Consider the following 27,209-nt stretch of genomic DNA (forward strand, 5'->3'; position numbering starts at 1 on the left):
GCCTGCTAGTAGTAAACCGAGTAAACCTGTAGTAAAAGGCTGTAGTTTGGTGTCTCAATGGCCACAAAAGGCTTCTGTTATCATTCCTTTATTTCCACTTTTCCACTTTAGTTGATGTGATTTGTTTTCACTGTTTATTGCTCCCCTTATGCCGTCATCCATGCTGTTGTGTACATGCAGCAGCAGGTAATGCCCATCTATGTTTTTGCCAGACTTAAACATGGGCTCCTTCCTTGAAATGCTTTGGTTCATAATTGATTGAGTCATAACTCAACTGGGAAAACCTTGACCTCACACATCAATCTGGGAAGCATTGTATTGAAAGACAGAGCGTTCCAGTGTCATCCCATTATCTATGTGGAAATGCACTTATTGTATGTCGCTTTGGATAAAAGCGCCAGCTAAATGACATGTAATGTAATGTAATCCCATGGCGCACCTTATTTAAAGCAAGGAGTCATGTACTTTGCTCTGAAAGGGGCCGACGAGGGCAAAGGGAGACCGGAAGAGGCTCGCCTCAGTTTAGCATTACAAATCCCCGCCCCTCACTCCAGTCCGGTTTAAATTCCTACAAGTGGAGCGTTCACTGATAAACCTCCAGAGACGGCTTCAGCCTTGAGACTAGAGCTACACACAGGGGATCAAGTGGCACTGCGATGAAAGGTGAGCTATGAATGTTGTGCATTTTGCAAATAGACTATTGTGAGATATTTAGAAAGATTCAAGTTACATTTGTTTGTTAACTTAATTACTGCGTTTTTTTTCTATTTAAGGAATGGATAACAAAAGCATTGCAATAAAGATCTTAAAATAAAAATGACAGTGTGCAAGCTCCTTTTTTTTAATGACATGCTTCACATCTATACAATTGCACACAGAATTTACATATGTAAAACAACGTGTCTATAATGTTTAGACCTGCACCTACACCACTTTTTTTGTGTTGTCCTTGTTTTGTATCTTATATATTTTTCTTGTTTCTTTGTAAAAAAAATAAATGTATGTGAAGAGCAAAGAAAAAAAACATTCAGATTCATGTATGCAAAAGGATGGGCGAAAAAGCTTACTCTGATTCTGATTGCTTAACAATAACTGAGTAAAGGAAAAACAATTGACACCAACCAGCCTACATAACCGGCTGCAACGGTCCTTGTCGCTCTGTCTGCTCCGTAGGTGACGCCGCCAAAGCGTGTGCCCCAAATGGCGTAAGCCAAGCCACGGAGCAGAGGTCCCCTTCAGAGGAGAAGATGGAGGAGCGGGGCCAGTGGGGCAACAAGCTCGAGTTCATTTTGTCCGTTGCCGGCTCCATCATCGGCCTGGGCAACATGTGGCGCTTCCCTTACCTCTGCTACAAGAATGGAGGAGGTGAGTGGATGGAGGAAGGAGCTCATGCATGTCCCGAACTATAATGTTTATAAATCAATGGCAGCAATGACAGAAGGAGGGTTTAACTAAAACAGAAAACACCAAGTTGTACGAATGGTGCATCCATACCAGACTCATGCTTAATATTGCACGAATCCAACATGCAGCTCTTTTTAAAATACACTGAATGAATGGATGACTCATGAGAAATTGCACGCAAACAAATATGTAGGGAACGACAGAATACCTAAGGACCGGTTTCAAAATCTAACTGCAGACTCGATACGTATTTAAGTTCTCGCAGTGAACCAAGGCAGACGTCAGACCTCGTTGGGCATGCTTGTGTAGGTGCTTCATTGCACGCACCACTTCTTCCCTCCATGGGGTGGCGAGGTCAAGGTTCAAGACTGATCGGGTCAGGCAGCTGTTGTTGCTCCTTGCTCACAGCAGCTGTCCCTGCAGAAAAGCGGAAATTTGAGCACTCTGAACACACGACGGGACGTCGGCGCAAAATCCCAATTAAAGAAATTTCAAATCTTCTCTTCATGCCCCATTGCTTCACCTCATGCTGATTTGTGGTCTTATTAAGAGCTATATGGCAGCTTCATGTTGTCCGGGCCCTTAATCCTTCAACTCTGGTATGTTAAATACCACATTATCGAGGCTGAAGCCTCTGGGGTTTATATATGATATATGTTTTCTTAGTTTTGTTCAAACCCGGTTAACCTGATCAAGATGTTCTAAACATGATTTGTTGCCAACAGCCCGAAGCATTTCAAATCTGGGAACAGGAGAAAAAAAACGTCGTAGGCCATATGTAATTAGCAATAGCAAATCCAAGAATGGAAGACAGGGGTTCGCCGATTGGCATTCGTCTGATGGATACACTGCACACAGGGGCTTCGTGTATACAGTATCAGTTCACTTTCTCACTTAATTGTATGAAAAACTGTGTGTCCAAACTTTTGACTGGTACTGCTAAACAAGCTGACTGTGACTTCTGGAGCTGCAGTCTGTAATTTGGGTCCGAATTGGTTCCAGTACATGAAGGCCAGGGGTTATGGTAACCCTGAATCAATGGCTCTATGTCAACTCATTTCAAGGTGCATTCCTCATCCCCTACCTGATCTTCCTGTTCACCTGCGGCGTACCCGTCTTCTTCTTGGAGGTGGCGCTGGGCCAGTACACCAGCCAGGGAGGCATTACCTGCTGGAGGAAAATCAGTCCGTTGTTTGAAGGTAGGTAGGACCCACAGCCACTTTGGGATCCTGGGTACGCATGTACATTTGGCAAATGTTATAATGCAATAATGTTAGTGCCTGAAAGATTGAATTCTGAAATGGAGGAAGAATGTTTTCAAGTTTTCAATATCTTTGGATTTTAATTCATAGATTATAAATTACTCTGTAATTCTCTTGTATTAATTACTCTGCAGGTCTTGGCTATGGCACCCAAGTGATTGTGGCTTTGTTGAACTTCTACTACATCATTGTTCTGGCCTGGGGCATTTTCTACCTGTCCTATTCCTTCTCCTGGGACCTGGCCTGGTCGTCCTGCAACAACACCTGGAACACAGGTAGCAAAAGCCCTTTTATATGCAAAAAGGAATTCTTTAATGTTTTTGATACATTAAAGAATTAAGACCTTTTGCTCTTCAACCAACCCCTCAGAAAACTGCGTTGGGTTACAGAGAAGAAACACCTCCATCGAACAGACGATTAACCCAAATGCCACCTCTCCCGTCATCGAGTTCTGGGAGTGAGTTTTCAGAGCGCCTCACCTCCTATTACTGTTGTGGAAAGGGCAGTGATGCATCATCTCAGTGTTTCTTTCCTTGTGCTTGCAGGAGAAGAGTGCTGAGGATTTCCCCGGGCCTTGACCAGATGGGCTCACTGAACTGGGACCTGGTCCTGTGCCTGTTCATCGCATGGGTCATGTGCTACTTCTGCATCTGGAAGGGGGTAAAATCCACAGGGAAGGTGGGTGACCTGGTGACCCTTTTTATTGATGCATTTTGTTTTACCAGACAAATTACATCTGGTATTTATTTTTTCTATTTGGCATGTCTCTTGCCCCTTGCCCCGCCCTCCATCCCAGATGGATAGATGTTCCTTTATTTGTTTGGATCGTTCTCAACACTGTTTATGCGTGTCTATATAGGTGGTCTACTTCACCGCGACCTTCCCCTATCTGATGCTGATTGTGCTGCTGATCAGAGGACTCACCCTGCCTGGTGCTGCCATCGGCATCCAGTTCTACCTTTATCCAGACTTGGGACGCCTGGCTGACCCACAGGTACCACGGTGTCACTGAAACAGCTTACAAACTAAAGCCTAAATGCAGACGCACATTCATCCCTATAATAAAATGCCACAAAGTCCCCATGAAGGCCTTTAGAAGATCCATCTATCCCTGTGGGCGAAGGCGCCACCAGGTGCAGAGATCCCATGGTTCTCTGCTAGGGAGCCTAGTTTCTGCTGGGGTACATCTGCTCTCCATGAAAGAGGCAGGCGCGGCAGGGCTTGAATGCAGGGTCAGGACTCCACTAGGTGTGTCAACACAAGCTCGACCCGGACTGAGGCCCAGTCACCTTAACAGGCTGAAGTGGCTCTGCAGAGCCCTCAAAACATTTGATGTGTCCTTTATTGTTTGATTGGGTTGTCTTATTCCCTTTTAGCCGCATGCTAGTTTGCAACAAGACGGCTTTATGTTGCTAGTTCGCAACAAAACAAGCAATAAGAGACATGTGAGAGTTTACTATTGTGCAACTGCATTAGTCAATGATTGTGAGTGCGTTTTGTGACCGTCCATTATACACTGCATGTGATGCTACACCCCGGATTTCACAATCAGCAGGATCAGGAAAACTTTTTTCAGAGAATGCCATGGGAGGCTTTGAATGAATTCTTCTGTTACTTTGCTAGACTTTATGTCACCCAGGGATCTCCCGTTGTTGTGGGCTTGGATTGTTATTCCGATTGTTATTATATCCATGGCATCCTGAATGGCTTCTCTTATGATATTCAACTGGCCCGCGTTATGTTGTTCTCTGACTCTAGACAGGACTACTTCATTTATTCTCATTTATCCCTGTAGATGAGCTATCGTACCTGTTGGTGGCGCCCCTCCATGCTGAACCTCGCAGGTTCCTGTAGTTGGCTGGCCCCACTTGTCGTCGCACGTCTCCCTCTGATGTTGGGTCGTCCATCATTTTTTATGTAGTTTTTACGACTACATAGTTGTATTTATTTTCATCTTCTTGGAGCTCGGACACTCCTCCCTCCATTATTGTCCCCCCCCCCCCCCCTTCCTCGTATGTGGGCATTGAAAGAATTTCGATTGGGGAGAGTCATTGTTTCGGCTGGGGGTTGGTGGAGCTGGGACTGTATTTCTAGGGAGGAGGTCCGCTTGTCCTTGTGTGGTCACCTGATTATCTTCATCATCTCTTCCTTCAGCTTCCTGCTCGCCTCTCAGGTGCTTGATCGTTTCATCCGTATTGTAACCGATCTAACCGGTAAATTTTATTTAAGAAAAATTGAATACAAAAATGCAAAAAGGAATTAAATGGTAATAAAAAAGCAGGTACAATCCAATGTGCAGGGAGCACTCTGAACTCAAAAGCATATGCGTGATTACACACACACACACATATTTATACACTTTCAGCAGAGCAAGAATATTTAGGTGTGTGTGTAATTTCCCCACAATCTCCCCACAGTTTTCTGGGAGCTGTACAATAACATGCATAAGAACATTGTTTTGTGTCATTGGGGTTCTTTAACCTCTTGATACAAGTGCGAGGTGAAGTGTAAGAGCCCTGTTGCGTACGAGCGTACGACACCTCTGGGTTACAAAAAGTTCATGATAAAGGTGTAAGCGCCCTGTTAGAGGAAAATAAGCGCAGAAGTGGTTTCTTCTTTATGCCTATGTCTATTTTTAGCAGTAGCTTTTCAGCACACACACTTTTCTTTCTATGGCTCTGGGCCTCTATACTCTAGCATTTCTTAATATTAAAGTATATTTCGCATATACGTCAGCACACAGTCTCGGCACAGTATTCAACACAGTATTCACTCAGTACTTAGCCATGGGGGGTGAGAGATTTTACACTTGGTGGGGTACTGACCCCACAACAAATGCCAACGCCCCGCAGCTGAATTCTTTTAGACCCATAGAAAACATAGGTTTGTACATCCACCAAAGTTATGTATGCGTGCCCCCACGGGACCTAGCGTGACTTTAGTTTCAGCGGTTAATTTGTTTTGATTTTGTCTTTCTGGTAAGGTGTGGATGGATGCTGGCACACAGATCTTCTTCTCATACGCCATCTGTTTGGGGTCGCTGACTGCTCTGGGAAGCTACAACAAATACAATAATAACTGTTACAGGTGGGTAAATAATGTACATGCATACATGCTCAAATGAAGAAGAGTTCCTTCTTACAGGAGGTCCTGTATAAAAAACAGATCAACTCCAGGATTATTTGTGATTGATGTGATCAGCTGTTTTGATCTGAGGCTTCACGATGGTGGAAAACATTGCTGAAATGAATCCCCTACGCTGTTTCATCACAATGCAAAATGTGCTTGTCTGTCACAGAGATTGCATGGCGTTGTGCTTTCTGAACAGTGGCACCAGTTTTGTTGCCGGCTTTGCAATCTTCTCCATCCTGGGTTTCATGTCCTACGAACAGAATGTTCCCATCTCAGAAGTGGCAGAATCTGGTGAGGCTTTTCGTCCCGTGCGTTCATTGCTGAGAGGAAAAGAAGAAGAAAAAAGGGAGTGGAAAAATAGTCTGTTTATAAATCCTCCTGCAGGTCCTGGCCTGGCTTTCATAGCTTACCCCCGCGCTGTGAGCATGATGCCCTTCTCTCCTCTGTGGGCTGCCCTCTTCTTCATCATGATTGTCTTTCTGGGGCTCGACAGTCAGGTGCGTCTAGTTATTACCATCCTTGTCATTGTAGACGGCAGAGATCCTGTGTGAATCCTTTTAACATAATAATCATTTTTATAGAATTGATTTTATCATACTATTCTTGCATCTATATTCAACACACTTAATATATCCCACCTCTCTGTATTTTAATCACTCTTTACACTGGGTATTATACATGTTATACAAGATGACATGATGTGTCAAAAGATCTAAATACATCTTTCATCAGTTTGTGTGTGTTGAGAGCCTCGTGACGGCGATAGTCGACATGTACCCGACTATCTTCAGACGTAAAAACCGACGGGAGCTCTTCCTGCTGGGTGTGGTCTTCGTCTCCTTCTTTGTGGGCCTCGTCATGCTGATGGAGGTAGGGTGGTCACACACACACACACACAGATGCATGCACACAGGCAAACTTCTGCAAAAACAGAGACATTTATTTACTTATATATAGTCATGGTCATTGAGAAAAGGTAACAATATTTGTAACCTAAATGTTAAATTTTACATTTAGATAAAAAATCTCCTTTGAAAATAGTTTTGCACACACAACAATGAAGCTATGGGGTGGTGTTGCTGTGCCTGATGGTTGTTTAGCGGTAAACCAGCACATGATGCCCCTTTTTCTGCTGAAAGAAGCTCTTACAGTTCAACCTAGTTGACATGGTTTCACCTCTGCACAGCTGGAAACATGAATGCTCTGCAGAGGTGTCAACAGGTCATCCTTTTGTAAGTACAAGCAAGTCAGAGGTTTTGTGCAACGAGTCACAGGTAAGTCTCAAAAATGTCTGAAGGGTCCAGATTTGTGCTTCAGGGTTTTAAATCTCTTTCGCAAACTTGTGTGTCATTCAATATCAACAATAGAATATTCATCTGGAGGCTGATATACATGTTATATGACCAGTTAGTTAATTGTGCAATCAGGAGTGAACTCTTAAAGTTTGCCAAGAAAAAAACACCTCCAAGAAAAAATAATAATAAATACAGTGCTGAAAATAATAATAATAATAATAATAAGTCCAGGATCTTAATAGAATAACGACACATGTAGTTATATTGTGATTCCAGTTATTATATATCTGGCTTTAGGTAGATTTGTTAATATAAAGGTCATTAATTAAACTTCCATTCTAGTATTAGTGTTATTTCAAAAACGTTTTCCAGCTTTAACCTTGACTCTGTGCTTCATATCTCTCTCATTGTAGGGGGGCATGTATGTTTTCCAGCTCTTTGACTACTATGCAGCCAGCGGCATGTGTCTTCTCTTCATGTCAATCTTTGAAACCGTCTGCATTGCATGGGTCTATGGTAAGATGTCCTCAAACATAAAAGTCCTGTTTTCGTGAAATTTGAAAAATGTGTTTTTTCCAGTGTGCATGCTGTGAGATCCTGATCCTGATTACTGCTTCTTCACTGTGTCTTTTCAGGTGCAGATCGCTTTTATGATAACATTGAGGACATGATTGGCTACCGTCCAGGATGTTACTTCAAGTATTGCTGGTTGTTCTTCACACCAGCCACGTGCATTGTGAGTATCTGTAAATTCATTAATTAGTATCAAGGTTGACAGCAACTGCGGCCTCCTCTCCTTCTTCTCCTCACACAGAAATAAACAATAAGTCAATTGAGTCTTCATCACTAGTAATGCAAGTCTAATTGTCTCTCCAGGGTACCTTTGCCTTCTCTCTCATCAAATACACCCCTCTAAAGTACAACAACGAGTATGTGTACCCTTGGTGGGGTTATGCGATTGGCTGGCTGCTCGCTCTTTCCTCCATGGTCTGCATTCCACTTTGGATGGTGTACAAGATCATCACCACCGAAGGGAAGTTCACAGAGGTAACATTTGAACCCTTTTTTATGTTGTTCAGTTAGCTGGCAGCTGTTACCAGATTATGTCACCTCATACTTCCTAATCATTCAAGACGTGTGCAGTTCTTTTCAAATTAAAGGATTGAGATTTCTTGTCCAAAAAAAGGCTCAACCTCTGGTTGTATGTTTTTACAGCGCATCCAGCTGCTCATCACACCATCGGACACTTTACCCAAAACCAAGAGGGAGCAGGAGAAGTTACTGGTCATCTTTGCTGCGGATGGAGAAGCTACCTTGACTAGAAACTGCTACTATCCTGTATCAGATACGGACTCCAACTTATGAGGCCCCAGTGGAGATGTGTATGGGAAAGACATTTGGGTTCTGGTTCCATCTTTGACTTGCTGCACCCTCGCCTCCATCCTAAATATTACTGCAGGGAAAGATCACCATTAATTGTTGAATCATCGAGTTTAAATTATAATAGGTATGGATGACTCAGGAGATAATAGTAAATATTAGATAGTAGGCATACAATGTGCTGGGTTTGGCAGTGCCTGTACATTTCAGGGATGCCAATGTGGTTAAATGAAAAGGATAAAGAACAATACGTCAATAAGTAATTTGTTTGAGTTTTAAAGGGACATGGGCATTTTCTGTGAGGGACAAAACTTTACTCAATCTGAAATATATGAGTACATCGGCGTATATTGTTCAACTGCATTTTAAGGAAGATTCAAATTTTGGGATTCAAGCTAAGCTTTGTTGATGAAAATGTTAGAATTCTTTATGGAGGTTGATGGTCACAAGTGTCAGTAGCAGAAACAGAAACCCAAGTTCCACAAAAGGTTTGTGCTATAAGGATAAAATTTGATGGAACAGATTAACCATTTGTTACCGCGACATGTAAGATACTTTTTCAAGTGTTCTTGTATATCTGACATTGCTTCATGGCTATTTAGCCATATTTGTATCATATATTGTATTATCATAGCTGATTAGGGAAAGTTTCCCATTTGTATTTACAATAATTAAAAAATAATCCTGCGTTTGACATGAATAGGCGTTGTAATGAAAGGATGTCAGTGAAAAGTATACTGTATACTAATACTGTAGCACTGCAGTAGCTGTAGGACTAATATGATACATAGAAAATAATTTCATATTTTGTACTGTAACAGAATATGACTGTAAAAATGTGAATCTTGTAAGTATGTTTTTAGATAAACACGTGTTTTCGTAATTGATATAAAGTGCTGCATTAAAGTCTGATAAAAAAGAGTCCCCAAACTTTATGAAAGTACATATCCCATACTTCTACTGATATGACTCCCAGACTGCTGTTAGGAAAATGTGGAAACCATGCATTTTACCAAAAAAAATGCAAAGCCTAATTGTTATTCAGGTAAACCAGCGAAAGGACAACTATGGTGAAAAGTTAAAAAAAAAGAAGAAAAAAAAAGATCCTTTTAAAAGTATTTTGCACCATTGAACTCCCACAGCAAATTACAGTACAACATGTCTAATCATTTAATGACCCTGACTAGATAAATATGTGTGTGGTCATTGAACACGTGTTTTTAGCTATCGTGAAGCTACAATGATGGAGCAGTTTTTGAGCATTTTCTCGAATAACTTTACCACCGGGTGTCATGCGTCGGCCGTACTGTCGACGGGCTGATTGGCTGAAACTGTAGCGTCACGCTCTACGTAGCGCGGTGACGCCCCGCACTTTCCCACCATGCAGCGGGTGATGTCTGAGGAAAGATGGCGGAAGGAGGAGCGGCGGATCTGGATACCCAGAGAGGAGAGGTCTCGGCGCTGCTGAAAACACAGCTAAGAAAAGGAGACACTTGGTAAGACATGAGCTGAAACCTATTTCGAAGATACCCCGTGGACGTCGGCTGGCTTTGCCAACGCTGTCAACGCCATGGAGGATAAGAAAGCTGAGGTGGCGGCCGTGTTGACAGTTAGCTTCCATTTAGCTAACGGGAGCCTGTCAGCTTCATGTGTGTCGGCTTGGCATGCTAACGCTGCTTGGGCTAACACCAGACCGCCAATGAACAGCGATAGTCTACCACATATCATTTTACGTTAAATGCCGTATTCTGGTCGTTATATTCCCTACGGCCATGAGACAAAATCTCAATGAGACTGCATTAAATGAATCTATAATCTTATTAAGAGCCTACGACGTAATTGCCTCGCCCACCGAAGCACTAAGTTAAGTGGTTTGCCAGTCAGTGGGTTAGTCAGCCGACTTTGGCAGGGTGGAGTTAGGTAAAAGCCACCTGTCAAAATCCCAGCCAGCTGGCAGAGCTCAAGTTGGCTGTTGTCCACCTATCAATATGTGTTATCTCAGCCTCGTAAAGTTATATTTGCTGAGAACACCGAGAGGAAGATATCCTTTACGCTGCTGAAATATTTCTATTATCACCATTTAAAAGAAGAAACACAAAAAGATGGTTTATACTTCAAAGTGTGTTACGTGACCCTTTAACAACGTTAGATTACATTACATTTCATTTGGCTGACGCTTTCATCCAAAGTGACTGCATTTCAACCATGAGGATGTAATCTCCGAAGAACAATAATCAAGAAAGTGCAATTTCATCAAATAAGCCAATTTACAACTTGTTATAGTTAAGAGCCATAATAAGTACAATTTAAGTGCTACGATTTGTTAGTGTTTTTAACAATGTTCACCAGCTGTTTGATCTTATTATGTTCTAGCAGAGCTGAAATCATAATACTGCCTTCCCTCTTGTAGGTACCTGGTGGACAGTCGCTGGTTCAAACAGTGGAAGAAATATGTGGGTTTTGACAGTTGGGACAAATACCAGATGGGTGACCAGAATGTCTACCCGGGACCAGTTGATAACTCTGGTCTTCTCGGAGGTAAGACGGACGATACTAAACCTGCCTTAATTTACAATGTGTAATATACTGTGTAGATACTGCGTGGTACACTATGTGTTGACGGTTAGTATAGCTTTATCATTCTGGAAATGGTCACAAAGACTTCAGAGGAAAAAGGAACAAAAACAACATTGTTGACAGACTTCCATAGGGTAGCCTTTTAATGGGGTTCATAGAAAGCTCTCCAGCATACCTTTCTTCTTTGTGTGTTTTGTGTTGTTTGAGACAGCCACTGCAGGGCCTATTTTCTAAGTGCTGCCCTCCCAATGTGCTTTTCCTACCCCTGTCTGCTAGCTTGTTTCTCATCCTTTCCCCCTTATCCCACCCTTACCTCTAGATGGGGATGGGCTGGCCATCAAGGAGCACCTCATCGATGAGCTTGACTACATCCTGGTCCCCACAAAGGGCTGGAATAAGCTTGTCAGCTGGTATGCGTTGACAGAGAATCAAGAGCCAATTGCACGGAAGGTAAGCACTCAGTCATTAGCATATGGCTATGAATAGATTTTTGGGTTGGAGGATGTTCCTGATGGCTGCGTTGAGAATACAACCAGTGAGGAAATACAACGCCAGCGATGGCGGCTCTCTGTAATGTGGTTTAATGGTTGTTGATAGCTATTGCTACGGTTGACATAATTTTAAGAAACTTTTTTTTTTTAAACTTTTAAAATAGAGACATGACATAGCGTGGTAAAAGACAGCCCAATGATACTGGACACGATACATCGTTAACAATGAATTAGCAAAAGAGAGTCCTGGAACAATTTGTAAGGAATACAATTCTTCAAGCTTCTGTGACCAAAATAAATGTTGTATTTATTGGTTAGGCTTAGGGTGATTGACCAATTAGATATTCAAAGAAAGATTAGATATTCAAAGAAAGATTAGATGTTCAAAGAAACACCGCACAGGATATGAATATTTACCTGGCAGGAAACCATATCCGTGTTGTCATTCTTTCATGAGCTGCAGTTTAATATTTTAGGTATAACTAAAGGTTTAATTACGGTAGAGGGAGAAAAAAAACGTCCAAATGTCAGTTTGTCCATTTGTGTCGGAGGATTAGAGGAATACGTCATGATGGAGCCTACAACTTAGAAGAACCTACAGTATCAAATCCCCAATTCAAATCTCACTAGTCATGGCATCATGACTGCTAGAAGAGGTTCCTCTCCCCCCTTCTCCCCTCCCCCCATTGACCCTCCCATTTAGCCATGTATGCCGTGGGACGTATCAGGTGGCTTCTATTTTCAGGGCAACGTTCTGGATGACTGAAAAGCTACATGGAGCGATCTGCGAGACACAACATGCAACAGGTTCATTATTAGTTTTCCTCTTCTTTTGAACTCCTTGTTCCTTTTTTGGGGGGTTCCCCTCTTGTGGCAAAAGACAACACAAGCGTTGAAATGGATTTAGGAGGATTGTAGTCACAGGTTTGGCGCTACTTTTTCTTCGGTTGTCCTCCGCTGGTGTGACATGCCCAGTCCGGCGGAGTGTTCCTGCGTGTCCTTGTTTTTTGAAGTGGAGAAATGCCGGCTGAGGTCACTCTTGAGTGTGGCAGTGTGAACGCTTCTGAGAGAAGTGTATGAGGCATAAGCAGTCAGGGAGGAGGAGGAGGAGGGGCGGTGGGTGGGGTAAATTGTCTGACTCCGATCTGACGAAATCTGTCAGAGTTTGGCGACGACTCTGGCTTTTGTGAGTTTAAAAACACCTGGGTGTTTTGTTGAGGGGCAGGATGGGCCCACCGGGGGAGTGGGACATGGACATGGATAGGGTGGGAGTGGGGGGGAACCTGAGCCGAGCATGTGTGCATGACTATTGCTGTTCTCTGGGACATTTGTGAAGTTAGTACTGCGTGCACATATATATGTGTGTGTGTGTGTGTGTGTCTGTTGTAGGGTTCTCAGCAGTGAAATAAATAGGCTGGACCCCTCAGCTGTTTCCACGAGGGGCTCCTAATTTTGGCACTCTAACACGGTGCCTATCAGATGAGTGACAACCAGGCCAATAGACTGTAGTTTGTCAACCATCAGAAGAATCAGAAGTTATTAGGGTGATAGTTGGAAGATAAGCATGGACATAACAATAGCAAAATTACAAATTCCTTTAAAAATAATGACCAACTAATGGCTATTGTTGCAGAAGGCTGTTTTTCATCTGATATAGTGTCAAGATTCATGTTTTGCTTGACATGCAAACAATTAAAAAATAATTCTGATGCGTTCTTTTTTGTGTAGTAAGAACATGAAACATGTCTATGTAGGTATTGAGTTCTGCATGTGCAGAAGGTATTGTGGTAATCCTGGTTTCATTCAGATGATGTTGACCGTAATCATTTTATTTTCTTCTTTCTCAAGGTGGTAGAACAGGGTATGTTTGTGAAGCACTGTAAGGTCGAGGTGTACCTGACGGAGCTGAAGCTCTGTGAAGACGGCAACATGGACAATGTGATCACAAGGCGCTTCAGTAAAGCCGACACAATAGGTAGGCCTGAGTCATTCCGGAAGAGCAATCCATTCATACTCCTGGGGAGTGTCCCATTTCATGTTTTGACCTGGGATTTCCACTGTTTACATTTCCCCCTGTGTTTGATTATGGCAGCTTTTCAAACCTTGATTACACTTAAATTATTGTGTTTTGACTGAACTGAAATGTGGATGAAGAAAGATCTTACTTGCAATGACTTATTTATTTTATCATATTTATTTTATTATAGTAATACATTGAAAGTTCCTCTTGTAACTAAAAAATAGCGAAGTTAGAGTAATTTCTCTTTTGGTTCTTTTTAAAAGAAATGATTCACATTTTTCTGCAGACGTGATAGAAAAGGAGATGAGGAAACTATTCACGATCCCTGATGAGAGGGAAACCCGGCTGTGGAACCGGTACATGAGCAACACCTTTGAGCCTCTTAACAAACCAGACAGCACCATTCAAGATGCTGGCCTCTACCAAGGACAGGTAGGGATGATTTTTAATTTGTATAGTTTCGAAAAGCTTTGCGGATACATTCATAGGAAGTGAGCCAAAGGAAAAAATAATCAAAGTTGATAACTCAACTTAGAGCTGTCCAAATACCGGCTGCTATGTAGAAGGCTGTCAGTTCTGAGCTCAGTGAAATACACTCCCGTGTCATTTACCTTTTTTTAGATGGCCTATCCTTGTTTGTGCTTTCTGCCAGTCCGCCCTTTTTATGTGGTGCCATGACAAGTTTCCTCTTTGATGTTCTATTGACATTTGAGTCTCTTTCAGCGGTGCACTTGTCTGTTTTTCTTTTCATTGCTGCTCCCACCATCCAGCCAGTTCCTCACCTGAAAAACGCCAACATTGCTTATGTTGGCGTTTTTCACGTATGTGAGACACAAAGAAACCTGAGGAAATTAAGATCCATGGTGCAAAGCAGAATTAGATTCTTATGAAAAAAAAATGTATTTGATTATTTAAATCCCCGTCTCGACTTTACTTTGAAAGGCTCTGGAGTTAAGTTAACACAATGTGGTAAGAGCAGCCTGTAATATAAAAAAAAGCCAGGAACAGATGTCACCACATGAAAGAGTGAATAAGATCCATCCAGCTCCCGGTCTTGTTGGTTCTGCTACTAGCTTTGAGGAAGTCACTGCAGGATAATCTCAGTGCGTCATGATGATCGTTTTGTGTGATGTGTGTTTTACCTTTTTGTATCCATATCTGAGTAATCCATTTAATTGTAAAACAAATAAGATAAATAGCCTTTTCTTATACTTTTTTAGAGTAAAACGTCACAGTATAGGATTGAAGTACGAAAGCGTTTGGTGTCTTTTAAACTAAGCAGATGGAGCCCTGCTCTCCCCCTGCTGTCTCCCACAGGTTCTCGTTATAGAGCAGAAGAGTGAAGATGGCACATGGCCCCGAGGCTCCACGGCACCCAAGTGAGTGAAAAGCACGTCACCTGGCTCCTGTTTTTCTGTTGACTAAAGGAAACTGCAACCTGTGCGAATAGGATGCAATCACTGCTACCAATCCACCGATAGATAAAACATACGAGGCGTATTATTAAGTTGTTGGAGACTGTTTACGTTGGTCGTGGTCAGTTAGGAGGGGAAGGAAAGTGGTGTAATGTGACATAGCAACAAAATGTGTGGTTTTGGAAGTGGTCGAAAACAACTTTCAGTTGCTGCCTCGTTGGAAATTGCTAAATGTAATTGTTCCCTTTTTAAAGATTTATGGCACCATAGCACTGTATCATCCCGAGCGCTTTCCTGCCTATGACGTCTCAGTCTACCAATTTTGTCTGACTTTTTGTTGCTCACATATCCCTTTTTTATTTGTTCTAATTCATCTCTATTTCATTTTATTGACACTCTCACACCTTTCAAAAACAGCTCCTTATTTCATTTTTTCTACTCTAACTCATGATCTATTCTTTATCTTTTGAAGGTCATCTGGTGCTTCCAATATCTCTGCTTTGCCAAAGATCTCGCCTTCATCCCTCACAAACCATAACAGCAGCTTCAACAGCAGGAAGTAAGGCCTGGCAGTGGGTTGAATAGCTCTTGGTTGTGTTTTGGGGACCACAGACAGAGATGGAGAGTTGCTCAGCCAAGACCTTCACCTTCATCCCAAAATATCCCAGAAAAATTGTCTTCCCATAAAAATTCCTCTGGAAATTCTTACGGAAATGAAATATCTTTCATAAGTTTGATCTAATTGGAATTTTTCTCCATCTCCGTTTTGGCTCAATCTGCATCTATCCCCTCAAACTTTGTCTTGCACAGGTCTCTCTCTGCCTGTTCTTTGTGTCCTAAAGCCATCTTGTGATGATGCAGCTTCAGCTGTAAAAGCTGAAGGCGGGCAGGCAGGCAGGCAGGGAGAGGAGGGGGCGGGGCTTACACTGGATTGATCTTTTTTTTTCTCTGACTTTCTTGCCAGCGACAGCCGTGTTCTCTATATACCACGTTTCTGGGTGCCTCACTCAGTATTTAATCCTGTTGCTTGATTGTTGGCATCTGTTTTTCTACCTGACTGATCGATAGCTGTGATTATGGTGAATACGTTAACTATTTGGTCCATTAATACAGGTGAAACTCGAAAAATTGAATATTGTGCAAAAGCTCTATTAGAAACTATTAGTTTCACCTTTAGTAATGAGCTTTTGCACAATATTAAAATTTTTCGAGTCTCACCTGTATATATGATATGTAAAACCTCTTCCTCCTAAACCAAAACGGATGCTTTTGATATTTCTTCGACTGTTTCCGATGTCCACATTCTCATTTTTTTAACCCACATTAGGATTAATCATGCTGTTATTAATCATTCATAAAGTAAATTATGCACCTCAAGTATAAGCCTATTTAGTATAAGCCTATTTTATAATTTCTAAAAAAGGCCACACATATATCAATCAGTTCAGTCTAGACTTCTTGCTGTGCCAATGCTCACTTTCTGATAGTCAGTATCTGTTTCCTGAAAATGTCTCCCCAGTTTCCGGTAGCCTAGATGCAGGGTTGTTTGCTTCAGCGCTGGGAACCAGAGGCTCCGTTCGCAATCTGCTAAAGCGCACTGCTCCACTATGGGTGGCATCTTTCCCTGCAGAGGCGGTGACTTGGGAAAATGGGATCTTCTCTCCCAGCAGCCCTCCTGTCCCTGATTCACTGTGGTGCCAGAGCCATTTGCACTGAATTATGCATGGGGCCACTTTTTTTTTCTCCCTTCTCTCACTGTCTTATATGAAGCACTCCCGCATTACGTAACACTTGTCTTTTTGATTTTGTGGTTTTGACTTAGTCTGTTTGGCTTCAGTAGCGATGCTCTGTAACAATAGTAAGTTTCATCGTCTTACGGTGTCCCCTGACTGGGAAAGGCAGCCCCCCCCGCCCCCCACTCACTCCTTGTGTCTCTTTACCACTCGCTCCCATCAGCTCATTGCGATGCACATGTTCTGCAGTCCTATGTGACCTTCAGAATATATTTCATCCACTCCCCTCATCGCCTGCCTTCACTTGTACGCTGGCTCCTGTGATGGAAGCAGATCTGACTGCTGAGTTTTTCCTCATCTTGTATATGTACGCCCTCCCTTTTTAACAGGTTTGCATACAGACCGCAACGCCATATGAAAGAGGTAGTGTGTGTTTGAGGGATTATAGTAACGTCACAGGGTATAATTTCATTGGGGGGGGGGTTACAAGAGCACAAGTTGTGTGTCAGTGTGTCGAGATGAGTGTAAGAACGGGGTGATAAATGGCTGTGTGCGCATATGTGCGTCGTAGCTGCCGGCCTTTGAATACTGCAGCCTCAGCTAGATGCAGTGAATTGACTGCTCCTCCCCCCCGTCCCCCCCCGTCCCCTCCATCCTTGTGCTGTCCTCCCCTCCCCCTATTCTCTCTCTCTCTCTCTCTCTCTCTCTCTCTCTCTCTCTCTCTCTCTCCCCGTGTGCACCTCTAGCTTCGGTAGCAGTAGTCTTGAGCATCCTTGCTCCTGCTGATGCTGCTATAAATATCTGCTTGTAGCCGTAGAGTGGCAGAGAGAACAGGCAGGCCAGAGGGAGGTGTGGAAGACCAGAGGACGGGACGGGACAGGACAGGGGAAGAGATCTAAGTGGATAAGGAGATAACGGTCAGGCTCAAAAAAGAGGAGAGGAGCTCCATAGTTAGCTCTAAGAAAGAGGAAGATTGTGTGTTAATGCTTCCCGCGGCTCGATTATTGGCCTGGCCCGAAGTGAAACGTGGGCCTAAACGCGGTTCGGAGCGACTTGTGACCGCTACCGGAGCGGCAGAGTTGAGCCGAGTTGACATTAGGACCCACTAGTGGAGACCGGAGCCTTGCGACGCGGCCCTCTAAACACAGGCCGTTAGCACACGTCGGACCACGACCCCAACAGTACACGTCCGGGCTGCTGGTCGGCAAGTTTTGCGCGGACATGCGGGCCGGCATGGGCCGGGGTGGGGCTGAGATGTCATGCTCCTCTGTTGCTGGTGGTGCCTGAGGCCAGAGGCGGTGGAGCTGGAGAGCAGGAGGGTGGACCACCGCGTGCTGAACTGCGAGGCCAGTGCCTCCACCGCCATCAGAGCCGTGTCCCTCGACCAGTGGGAGCCTGAAACAACCAACACGGCCTTGCAGCCGTCCCAGAGGTCTGCTGATTGCTGCGGGACTAGCTTTAGCACTGTCGAGGACGTTTTTTGATGGGGGTTCATAGGTCTGGATTGAACTGTTTTTTTTGTCCAGGTGGAAACTTAAGCTGCATATTTGGATTGTGTTGTTTTGTTTAAACAGCTTTATCCGATTTAGCGTAACTTACATGTAGCATCATCACATACGTCTTTACAGTAGGATGTCCGTGACCTTTTTGTTGCTGAGAGTAGTTTTACAAACCCCACTAGGCTCTACGTAACACGCCTGTTGGGGATTTTGTGTGTTTGTTGCACAGTGTGAAGAATTCAAGCTATAGTCTACCATCCTACCACCCCTACAGCAACAGCTATGACTACTCCGACCAGAGCAGGCAGAGTGAGCGCTCGGGCCTTTGTGGACTCTCCAACCTGGGCAACACCTGCTTCATGAACTCTGCTGTGCAGGTAACGTCAATGCCTTCAGGGAACTCTGGAAAGTTATTTAAATCCTTTAAAAGTTTGTTCTTGAGGTCTAAAAAAGAACCAAGTTGGTGGTGGCGGCTTAACTTCAGCTTGTCACCAGGATGTAAAGAAGCAGAGTCACTACATTGTGGTTCGGAATTCAGGTCTTGTTAACATTAGTAAATGCTCCACTGATTGTCCTCTCCTTCCTCCCGCCCCCCAGTGTTTAAGCAATATCCCTCCTCTGACGGAGTACTTCCTCAAAGACAAGTTCACGGACGAGCTGAACAAGGACAACCCGCTGGGCATGAAGGGGGAGATCGCCAAAGCCTACGCCGATCTGATCAAGCAGCTGTGGTCGGGAAAATTCAGCTACGTCACCCCAAGGCCTTTCAAGGTGAAAAAAAAACAACACAATTGTACAATTCTCTCAGCAGTTTGGTATGACGGGGTCTTGGTAGTTCACCGTTGAAGGTGAATAACAAAATAATACGTTGTGTCACCAAGTGACGCAAGTGTTGAGTAGGTTAGAGCAGTGGTGTCAAAACCGAATGACTTTGATACAATAACTTAACATAAATATCAGGATACCAATAGTTACGGTACGACACCAGAATCCAATCCAATGCCTCGCATGCCTCCCCGGCGATGCTTCGCTGTAAAGTATGCCTTTTTGTCATTGTCTCTCCTGTGTCTTCCTTGCTCCAGACCCAGGTGGGACGCTTTGCCCCACAGTTTTCGGGCTACCAACAGCAGGACTCTCACGAGCTGCTCGCCTTTCTCTTGGACGGCCTTCACGAAGACTTGAACCGCATCAGGCAGAAGCCCTACATCCAGCTAAAGGACGCTAACGGCAGGCCGGACAAGGTGAGCTCATAATGGCACCGCTGACGACTCAAACTGTCTCCTCATCCCAAACTATGTGTAGCTGGAGAACGCCCTTCAGAATGAGCATGGTGTGTTGTTCCAACTGGGCGGCCACGTTTCTGAGATTGCAGTGAGACGAGGTGGCAATAAAACATCTTTGATGTGACGAGCCTCGGACATTCAGCGTCGATCTTTACGGCTTCTTCATTTCCCCCTCCAACTTTGCGGCTTTCCTAAACTTTCCAAACCCTCTTGCCAATTTTTCTTTTTGTCAATAGCGACCAGCGACAAATCTAGCAACCTTCCTTGGTGTTATTGGAGCTATTTCTGGTTTTGCAACACCACGTATCGTTCTGCAGTTACAGTCCTCGGCGAATCAGTCTCACAGGAGCCTTGCTAGCTGCAGTCAGCAGAGAGGAGACCCCTTATGACAGAGGTCACAAACTGGAGGACCGCGATCCGGACCCAGAAGCCGTCCCATCTGGACCGGGACCTAAAGCTAAAACAGACCGTTGTTTTTTTAAAACCTGATCCCGGCGTAAAAGATCTTTTTGAATGCAGATGTTGATACACGTCTCTAGTCAATCACACTAAATAGTTACATTATGATCTTCCGTACCGTAGCTTCTCGAAATGTTCTCTGACTGGACCATTTGGAACATTTTAGTTGAATACCTCTGCCTTATGAGTTTGCAGGTATGTTCATTATGATTTTTATTTTCACAACCTAAAATGGGCTGACTTTTATATTGCTGGTCTATGTTTCGCTGCTCATCTCAGGTGGTGGCGGAGGAGGCATGGGAGAACCACGTCAAGAGAAATGACTCCATCATTGTGGACATCTTCCACGGCCTTTTCAAGTCCACCCTGGTGTGTCCTGTGTGCTCCAAAGTCTCTGTGACCTTTGATCCTTTCTGCTACTTGACCCTGCCCCTGCCCATGAAGAAGGAGCGGACCTTGGAGGTGTACCTGGTCAGACTGGACCCTCTAGCGAAACCCACACAGGTACAACACGCACATTGGCCGGCCCGGAAAGCGCCCGAGCGGCGCAGAACTGTTACGATTTCCTGTGATGTGTTTCCGCTTCAGTACAAGCTGACCGTGCCGAAGGTGGGTTACATCTCCGACCTGTGTACGTCCCTCTCCAACCTGTCTGAAGTGTCTGCTGAGAAGGTATACACATCACAGTCCACTCTGCTCTGGGCAGCTTCAGCAGCTAGTGTGGGAAAACTTTTGAGATATGTCAAATATATAGCCTGCTATACCTTCTGACTGCCTCGCACTAATTCCCCAGATGATTGTAACTGACATCTACAACCACCGCTTCCATCGGATCTTTGCCACCAATGAGAACCTCAGCAGCATCATGGAGAGAGACGATATCTATGTGTGAGTGTGAAACTTGTCAGTCGGAAATTACATCTAAATTCAGTCTAAATTTAAGTTCCTGTCCCGTTTACATACATACAGACTGCTTAATTCATAGTTCATAATTTCATAACTCTAGCTCTTTTGCGACTTCTGAGATGTGAAGCACATAATTGCTAGCGGATGGCTACTCTTAAAAACGCTTAATTTGCAGAGTACATAAACATGCAGGGCTTTTTATTTCCGTTGTGCATTCACGACCCACAAAACGTTCCGCCCTTGTCCGTGCAGATTTGAGTTGGCAGTGAACAGGGTGGAGGACACGGACCACGTGGTGATCCCGGTGCACCTGAGGGAGAAGTACAAGCAGTCCGGCTACAACCACACCAGCACGCCGCTGTTCGGACAGCCCTTCCTGCTTGCCGTTCCCAGAACCCTCAGCGAAGACAAGCTGTACAACATGCTGCTCCTGCGCCTCTGGTGCGTTTGATCGTCCCTCTTGTGTTTTGGTCATATGGTCACGATTGGTGAATTGCTTCTTCACTTTGATGGCATCACAAACCTTCTTTTTTTGTGCGTATACGCAGCCGCTTTGTGCGATCTCCAGTCGAGGAGGATGAAGAGGCTTGTCAAGAGACGTCCAAGCTACACGCTGTCAACGGCAACGGCACCAATGGGCTGCTGGAGGAGGGGTCGCCAAGTGAGTCCACAGCCGCCCCCCCCCCCTACACTCAAGACGCGTTCCAGTCACATTACCGGTAACACTTCCGTCCTTTTTAACATCTCTTGCGTCCTCCCTCAGGCGAGATGGAAACCGACGAGCAGGACGAGGAGTCCAGCCAGGATCAGGAGCTGCCCTCCGAGAACGACAACAGTCAGTCGGAGGACTCCGTGGACAACGAGCTGGAGAACGGCGTGGTCGGCCCGCAGAACTCCACCAAAGGCCCGCAGACTGCGGGGCACAGCCGCAAGAGACTTTTTACATTCCAGTTCAATAACATGGGGAAAACAGACTTCTCCCTCATCAAGGAGGACACCAGGCAGATCCGCTTCGACGAGGGACACCTCCGACTGAGCGGTAGGAACAGAGGCCATATGAAACCCAGCATGACATCCCTCAAATTTCAAATAATTAAATCGATTCGGACTCGTCCTCTAGTACCCAATCATTGCATTATCTAGTGTCATTTGAACTAGGCATTAGGTGGTGGGTATTTTATTTTACTGCACAGAAAAGTAAGATGAATGGGGTTGTACAGGAATTGTGTAGAAAAATAATAATAGGAGATCTGAATTAATCATCTCTGTTCTGTCTTTCGACAGACCGCTCTTATCTGTCCTTGGACTGGGAACCAGAGATGAAGAAGAAGTATTTTGACGAGACTGTCGTCGAGGTAAAGCCAATATCAGGAGTCATTCTCTGTTGCAGATATTCAACTTTTCCTGTTTAGATGATGAGCAGTTTGCGACTAATATGAACATATCCCTCTTAGAATTTAAATAAGATTACTTTATTTAGTACAGTATTTTGTTTTTGTACATGCAACCAACTTGCTTCTTAAAAAGTGCAAAGTCAGTATATCTTCCATTAGTACATATTTAAACTTGTTTTAAAGCATTATGTTTGCACAAAAGCCACAAGCACGGTCCATGTTGTTTAGTGAGACCACTGGTATTAATAGCTCATTTGTGTGTGGGAGCAGGACTTTGACAAGCATGAGAGCATGGAGTACAAGCCTCAGAAAAAGGCTTTCTTCAAGCTGAAGGACTGCATTGAACTTTTCACCACAAAGGAGAAACTGGGAGCCGAGGACCCATGGTGAGAAACGCCGCATGTTCACAAGCTTGAGCACCGCGACACGTTGGCTCAACTGCATTGTGGGTCCTGTCCTGTAGGTACTGCCCAAGCTGTAAGCAGCACCAGCAGGCCACCAAGAAGCTGGACCTGTGGTCCCTGCCGCCGGTGCTGGCGGTCCATCTGAAACGCTTCTCTTACAGTCGATACATGAGGGATAAACTGGACTCCCTTGTGGATTTTCCACTAAGGTACTCCCTCTTAACGGCACGCACGCACACTCAGCGAATGCAATAAATCCCTGCAGCAGAACACTTCACTTTACTTCATCCACATTATATGGATGAATTCATAGAGCGCGGATAAAGTAATAATGAATATGTTTTTATATAATTTGTGTTTATAACATATCACAAATTCCATCTCTCAATCACATCTCGTATTTACTTTATTGATCCATTAAGGCTGTTTTGGGAATGTATAAACCGTGAGAAAACAGTCTCACACACACATACAAGTATAAGAGCCACACAGCACATTTACAAGAGACAAAAGCATTTCATGTTTTCATATTTTTTCATTATTTGGAATTGCGATACCGTATAACAAACTACGAATACTGGTTGAGTTAAATTTGAACATAATGTAAATGAATAAAGACCGATTTTGATGCTGTGGCATGTAACTTTAAATGTACTGTAGTAGCTTGCAACATAACGTAGAACACTTATTTTTACTGGAGCGCTTATTTCCAACCTTGTGATGTGCTCTCTGCAGAGACCTGGACATGTCAGAGTTCCTCATCAACCCCAACGCCGGGCCCTGCCGCTATGACCTCATCGCGGTGTCCAACCACTACGGCGGGATGGGTGGAGGCCACTGTAAGATGCACCACGCATGTCACTGAGCGACGTCCCACAGCTGTGTGTTCCTGCATGCACCGACACTCTTAATCAACAGACGCCGTGCTCTAATATATTATTCATTGCATGCCTTGAACCCGGTGATTTCCCCCTGCACAGCAAGCTTCATGCAGACACCAGTCATAACCTTGTTTCCCTCTGCAGCTCACTAAGAGTTTTAAAGACTTGGTGACCTGAATTCTGTTGACGTTGCATATGCCGACATGTCAGGAAACGGCAGCATTACGGTTCTCAGTTTTTTGGAATAATTCATGCAAGAGCTCGAAGTACACTTTACACTTGTTACACTAACCAAAGTGTGTGTGTTTTATTTTAATCCAAACGGTGTGAGCACAGCATGGTGCCAATGTCGGGAGTACGGTGATGCTAAATCACCTTCTTTTCATCCCTCTCCGCTCAGACACGGCTTACGCCAGGAACAAAGACGACGAGAAGTGGTACAACTTTGACGACAGCAGCGTGTCTCCCGCCAACGAAGATCAGATCGTGGTGAGAGTTCTCATTGGCAGCAGCGACACTCACTTTATTTTTTTGTCAAAGGCCGGATGGCTCACGTAAGCACGGTGATGCTCTGCTTATATATTTACTAATCGGGATTATTTAATAAATGTAATATTAATGACTAGTCTGTACACTCATGGAGGAAAATGGTAACTCAAGTTTGTTTAACTGTCCTCAAAAGACAAAGCATTCATCTCTTTAACCACTCGGAATTTAGGTTGTGTTCTTCGAGTAGGTTTGAAATTATTTAGCAGTGAGTCTCTGTAGCCGGCTAATGTAGGTCATCGTTGTCTTTCCCTCAGTCCAAAGCCGGATACGTGCTCTTCTACCAGCGCCAGGACACGGTGAAAGGCACCGGCTACTTTGCCCTCGACCGCGAGGAAGAGGACGAGGGGGAGGGAGAAGGGGAAGATGATGAGGAGAAAGATGGCGAGGAGAGGACGGAGAGAAAAACCCCATCGTTCACTAAAGGTGCCTCTTCCAGCGCCGCCGCATCGGCCGGTGCTCAGAGCGACGAGGAGGACCTGAACGAGAACCGGCGCAGGATGAACGACAACGAGCAGGCAGATGAGCAGGAGGAAGAAGAAGAAGAGGAAGAAGAGGAGGAGGCCCCCATTCGAGATGTCACCATGAAAGCCAACTGAGGGCTACCGAGGACATGGATAAAAGGAAAGCGAGAGAGACAAGAATCTTTCCATCCACAGCCATAAGGACACAGCATGGCAGCGGGCGCCATCAGTCCCCACCCAGCAGCTCGACAGGCTGAGTCGCTGTAGGAGGGGGGGGGGGGGGGGGGGGCCGAGGGTACGCAACTCTTAAGGAATCAGAGCCCTCCTGTGTCTGTGTGTGTGTGTGTGTGTGTGTGTGTGTGTGTGTGTGTCCATTCGTTTAGTGACTCTTTTCAGAGAGCAGGTGAGCAAATACTAAAGGATAATGCGGGATGGATTTAGACCCCCCCCCCCCCCCACTTTGGCTTTTTGTGTTCCTTGTGTTTTTTTTTTTTTAATATATTTTCGCGAGCAATGCATTATTGGAATATCATTTTTATTATCTTATCATTTATAACTTGTAAATATTTTAAACACTGAATTATATCGGGTTCTCATGATGCGCTGAAACATTTTGAACTTGCACAACCATCCAGCGTCAGGTTTAGGAAGCTGCCTTCAGTGAGATGTGTGTACAGAACCTTTGCTCATAGCTGGTTTTATAAAGTGTCAAACAGCCAAACTGTCTTTGTGCTGCTGCTGCTGCGATCATGCATTTTTAGATGGATTATTTGTGTTTCGGCATGATCTTTAGTGATTTATAGGCCCTGCTTCTGCTGCCTCTCTGGTCTCTGCTGTCGCATCATTTATACTTCTTGAAATTTGCAAGGAAAAGGGATTTGAAGGTCATCCAGCTAACTTTGCATAGAATAATCCTGTTCTAATTGGCAAACATGGATCAGTAATAAACCTAACATCATTTGCAGGGATTGCAACAAATACAAAAGATGTGTTTGAAAGTTAGCTGGCCGACTCTTCAGTTCTACGCCACAAATCACCTGATCAACTATTCCTCTTAAGTTATTCATAGGCGGTGTTTAGGGCTCTACTCACTCCCCCCCCCCCCCCCCCCCCCTCGTTCTCTCTCTGCTCTTCTTATTTCGAGGCACTGTGAGATTTGGAACGTCTGTGATTTCGCTGACATCGGATGGATCATTTCTTGTCTGGGATCACCTCGGCCTTAACTCTTGATCTCAGCCCGGTCGCCTTTTTCTTTGCACATAACCCATCCCCACCCTCTCTCTCTCTCACCTTCTCCCCCTCTCGCACGCCCATACCTGCACCAACACGTGTGCACGAATGTCCGTCTCATTTTTCTGCTCGGTCCATCGGCAGCCATGTCATCTCACCACGAGAAGGCCAGAATGTATGCTTGATAGTATGAACACAGACTGGACGTTTGTGGTTGTTTTTTTTTCTTTTTCCCCTTCCATGGCTCCCTGCCTTAATTCTAGTTGAATGCGATGGTATAAGGTTGTTTGCCTTTTGGGTATTTAGCTCAATGAATTCATGGGTTCTGCTAAGTTTGTCTCTTTCCGGAAGGGGAATAAGGGGAGGAGAAATACTTACTTGTGGTCCGGAGCTTTTACAAACTTGCTGGATGGAGGGAGTGAGGGAAGTGGACAAAAAAAAAATGTGAGTCTGCCCTAAAAGGCCGATCAGCTTTTGGGATCGTGAGGCAGTGAACATATTTAGTCGCGGACTGCAGCAAGATATTCCTCAGTCACTCAACTATTCTCCATGGAGGATTGTTGTGTCTTTATTTTATTTTTTTATGTTCTACCCGTTCTTCCATTGTAAACTGCATCAGTGTACCTGTTGCCTCCAAATATGACCTGTGTACCATGCCTTCATTAGCATATCTGTGCTTCACTGCCTCAGCGCTGCCTTGCCTTTTGGGCAGCCTACCTTCCACTCCATCCCGACTGAGCGAGATGTGATTGCTACTATAGGCTTATACAATATTGTACATAAGAGTTCACTCTGTGAGTGCACATTTGATAAAGTTTATTTATTTAATATGTAAGTGTTTAATAATAGACCGGCAATATATTTAAAACCATGGCAAGACCTGACATCTCGTGCTTTGGGGGGGGGGGGGGGGGGGTGGGGTGTGTGACACACTGGTTTGCCAGGTCTTGCCTGCGCTCTTGTCAGGGAGGGAATATTTTTCAACAAAAAAAAAAAGAAAAGAAAAAAGGGATGATTCTGTTTTGGGACTCTTTTTGTGAAAATAATCCAGACATCCTTGCATGATGACATGACGAGGGAGTTCCAGGGTTGGCTGCACTTGATTTCACTGGGGTTTACATTTGAAATGTGCATGTGTATTTTTACACAATCTTCAATAAAGTTGTGTAAAGCTTCGTTTGGCTACGGGTTTCATCTCTGTGCTCTGCAGGGCGTTGTACTGTGTACTCTTCATGACTACAATCAAAGGTACACGTGTTAACTTTAAGGATAATTTCATTCTTGCAGTAGCTCCACCGTGAATGCTGATCTGTGCGGAGGAACGCTAGGTGTCTCAAAGTCGCAAGGCTGCATCCTTGTAGCCTCCAGCCTTCAGCAGCCTTTGCGGTAGACCTGGGCTGGTCCTTCAACAACCGCATGGGCTGAACCAAAAGA

At 44.4% G+C, this 27,209-nt stretch overlaps 2 protein-coding genes across 7 annotated transcripts; both read left to right on the forward strand.

The window, feature by feature from the left end:
• Positions 1-50: 50 nt before the first annotated feature.
• On the forward strand, positions 51-9,394 carry LOC119210484 (sodium- and chloride-dependent GABA transporter 2-like). Its single transcript, XM_037460540.2, has 15 exons — positions 51-663; positions 1,174-1,365; positions 2,469-2,603; positions 2,801-2,941; positions 3,036-3,123; positions 3,212-3,344; positions 3,526-3,660; positions 5,650-5,753; positions 5,965-6,089; positions 6,183-6,295; positions 6,531-6,668; positions 7,507-7,609; positions 7,729-7,829; positions 7,970-8,140; positions 8,309-9,394. The coding sequence occupies exons 1-15, from the start codon at positions 657-659 to the stop codon at positions 8,456-8,458; spliced, it is 1,836 nt and encodes a 611-aa protein (XP_037316437.1). The 5' UTR covers positions 51-656; the 3' UTR covers positions 8,459-9,394.
• A 447-nt stretch (positions 9,395-9,841) lies between these two features.
• On the forward strand, positions 9,842-26,951 carry LOC119210482 (ubiquitin carboxyl-terminal hydrolase 15-like). 6 transcript variants are annotated; one of them, XM_037460533.2, is made up of 22 exons: positions 9,842-9,969; positions 10,884-11,011; positions 11,370-11,500; positions 13,390-13,516; positions 13,848-13,993; positions 14,879-14,940; positions 15,449-15,535; positions 18,438-18,585; positions 18,806-18,979; positions 19,291-19,449; positions 20,230-20,454; positions 20,539-20,622; positions 20,744-20,838; positions 21,109-21,297; positions 21,405-21,517; positions 21,620-21,895; positions 22,141-22,211; positions 22,521-22,636; positions 22,714-22,863; positions 23,390-23,493; positions 23,936-24,024; positions 24,339-26,951. In XM_037460533.2, exons 1-22 carry the CDS (start codon positions 9,881-9,883, stop codon positions 24,678-24,680), a joined length of 3,105 nt encoding a protein of 1,034 aa, XP_037316430.1. In that variant the 5' UTR covers positions 9,842-9,880; the 3' UTR covers positions 24,681-26,951. The 6 variants fall into 6 exon arrangements, with proteins under 6 accessions (XP_037316430.1, XP_037316431.1, XP_037316432.1 ...); XM_037460534.2 differs by having other exon boundaries at positions 18,483-18,585; XM_037460535.2 differs by lacking the exon at positions 15,449-15,535.
• Positions 26,952-27,209: the final 258 nt, after the last annotated feature.

Source organism: Pungitius pungitius, chromosome 2 (assembly GCF_949316345.1).
Source record: "Pungitius pungitius chromosome 2, fPunPun2.1, whole genome shotgun sequence".
NCBI lineage: Eukaryota > Metazoa > Chordata > Actinopteri > Perciformes > Gasterosteidae > Pungitius > Pungitius pungitius.

Coding starts and splice junctions, on each gene's coding strand:
- LOC119210484 (XM_037460540.2), top strand. Junction 6,090..6,182: donor CTCAGAAGTGGCAGAATCTG/GTGAGGCTTTTC, acceptor ATCCTCCTGCAG/GTCCTGGCCTGGCTTTCATA. Junction 7,610..7,728: donor CTGCATTGCATGGGTCTATG/GTAAGATGTCCT, acceptor GTGTCTTTTCAG/GTGCAGATCGCTTTTATGAT.
- LOC119210482 (XM_037460533.2), top strand. CDS start 9,881: ATGGCGGAAGGAGGAGCGGCGGATCTGGATACCCAGAGAGGAGAGGTC. Junction 13,517..13,847: donor CAGTAAAGCCGACACAATAG/GTAGGCCTGAGT, acceptor ATTTTTCTGCAG/ACGTGATAGAAAAGGAGATG. Junction 19,450..20,229: donor CTAACGGCAGGCCGGACAAG/GTGAGCTCATAA, acceptor TGCTCATCTCAG/GTGGTGGCGGAGGAGGCATG.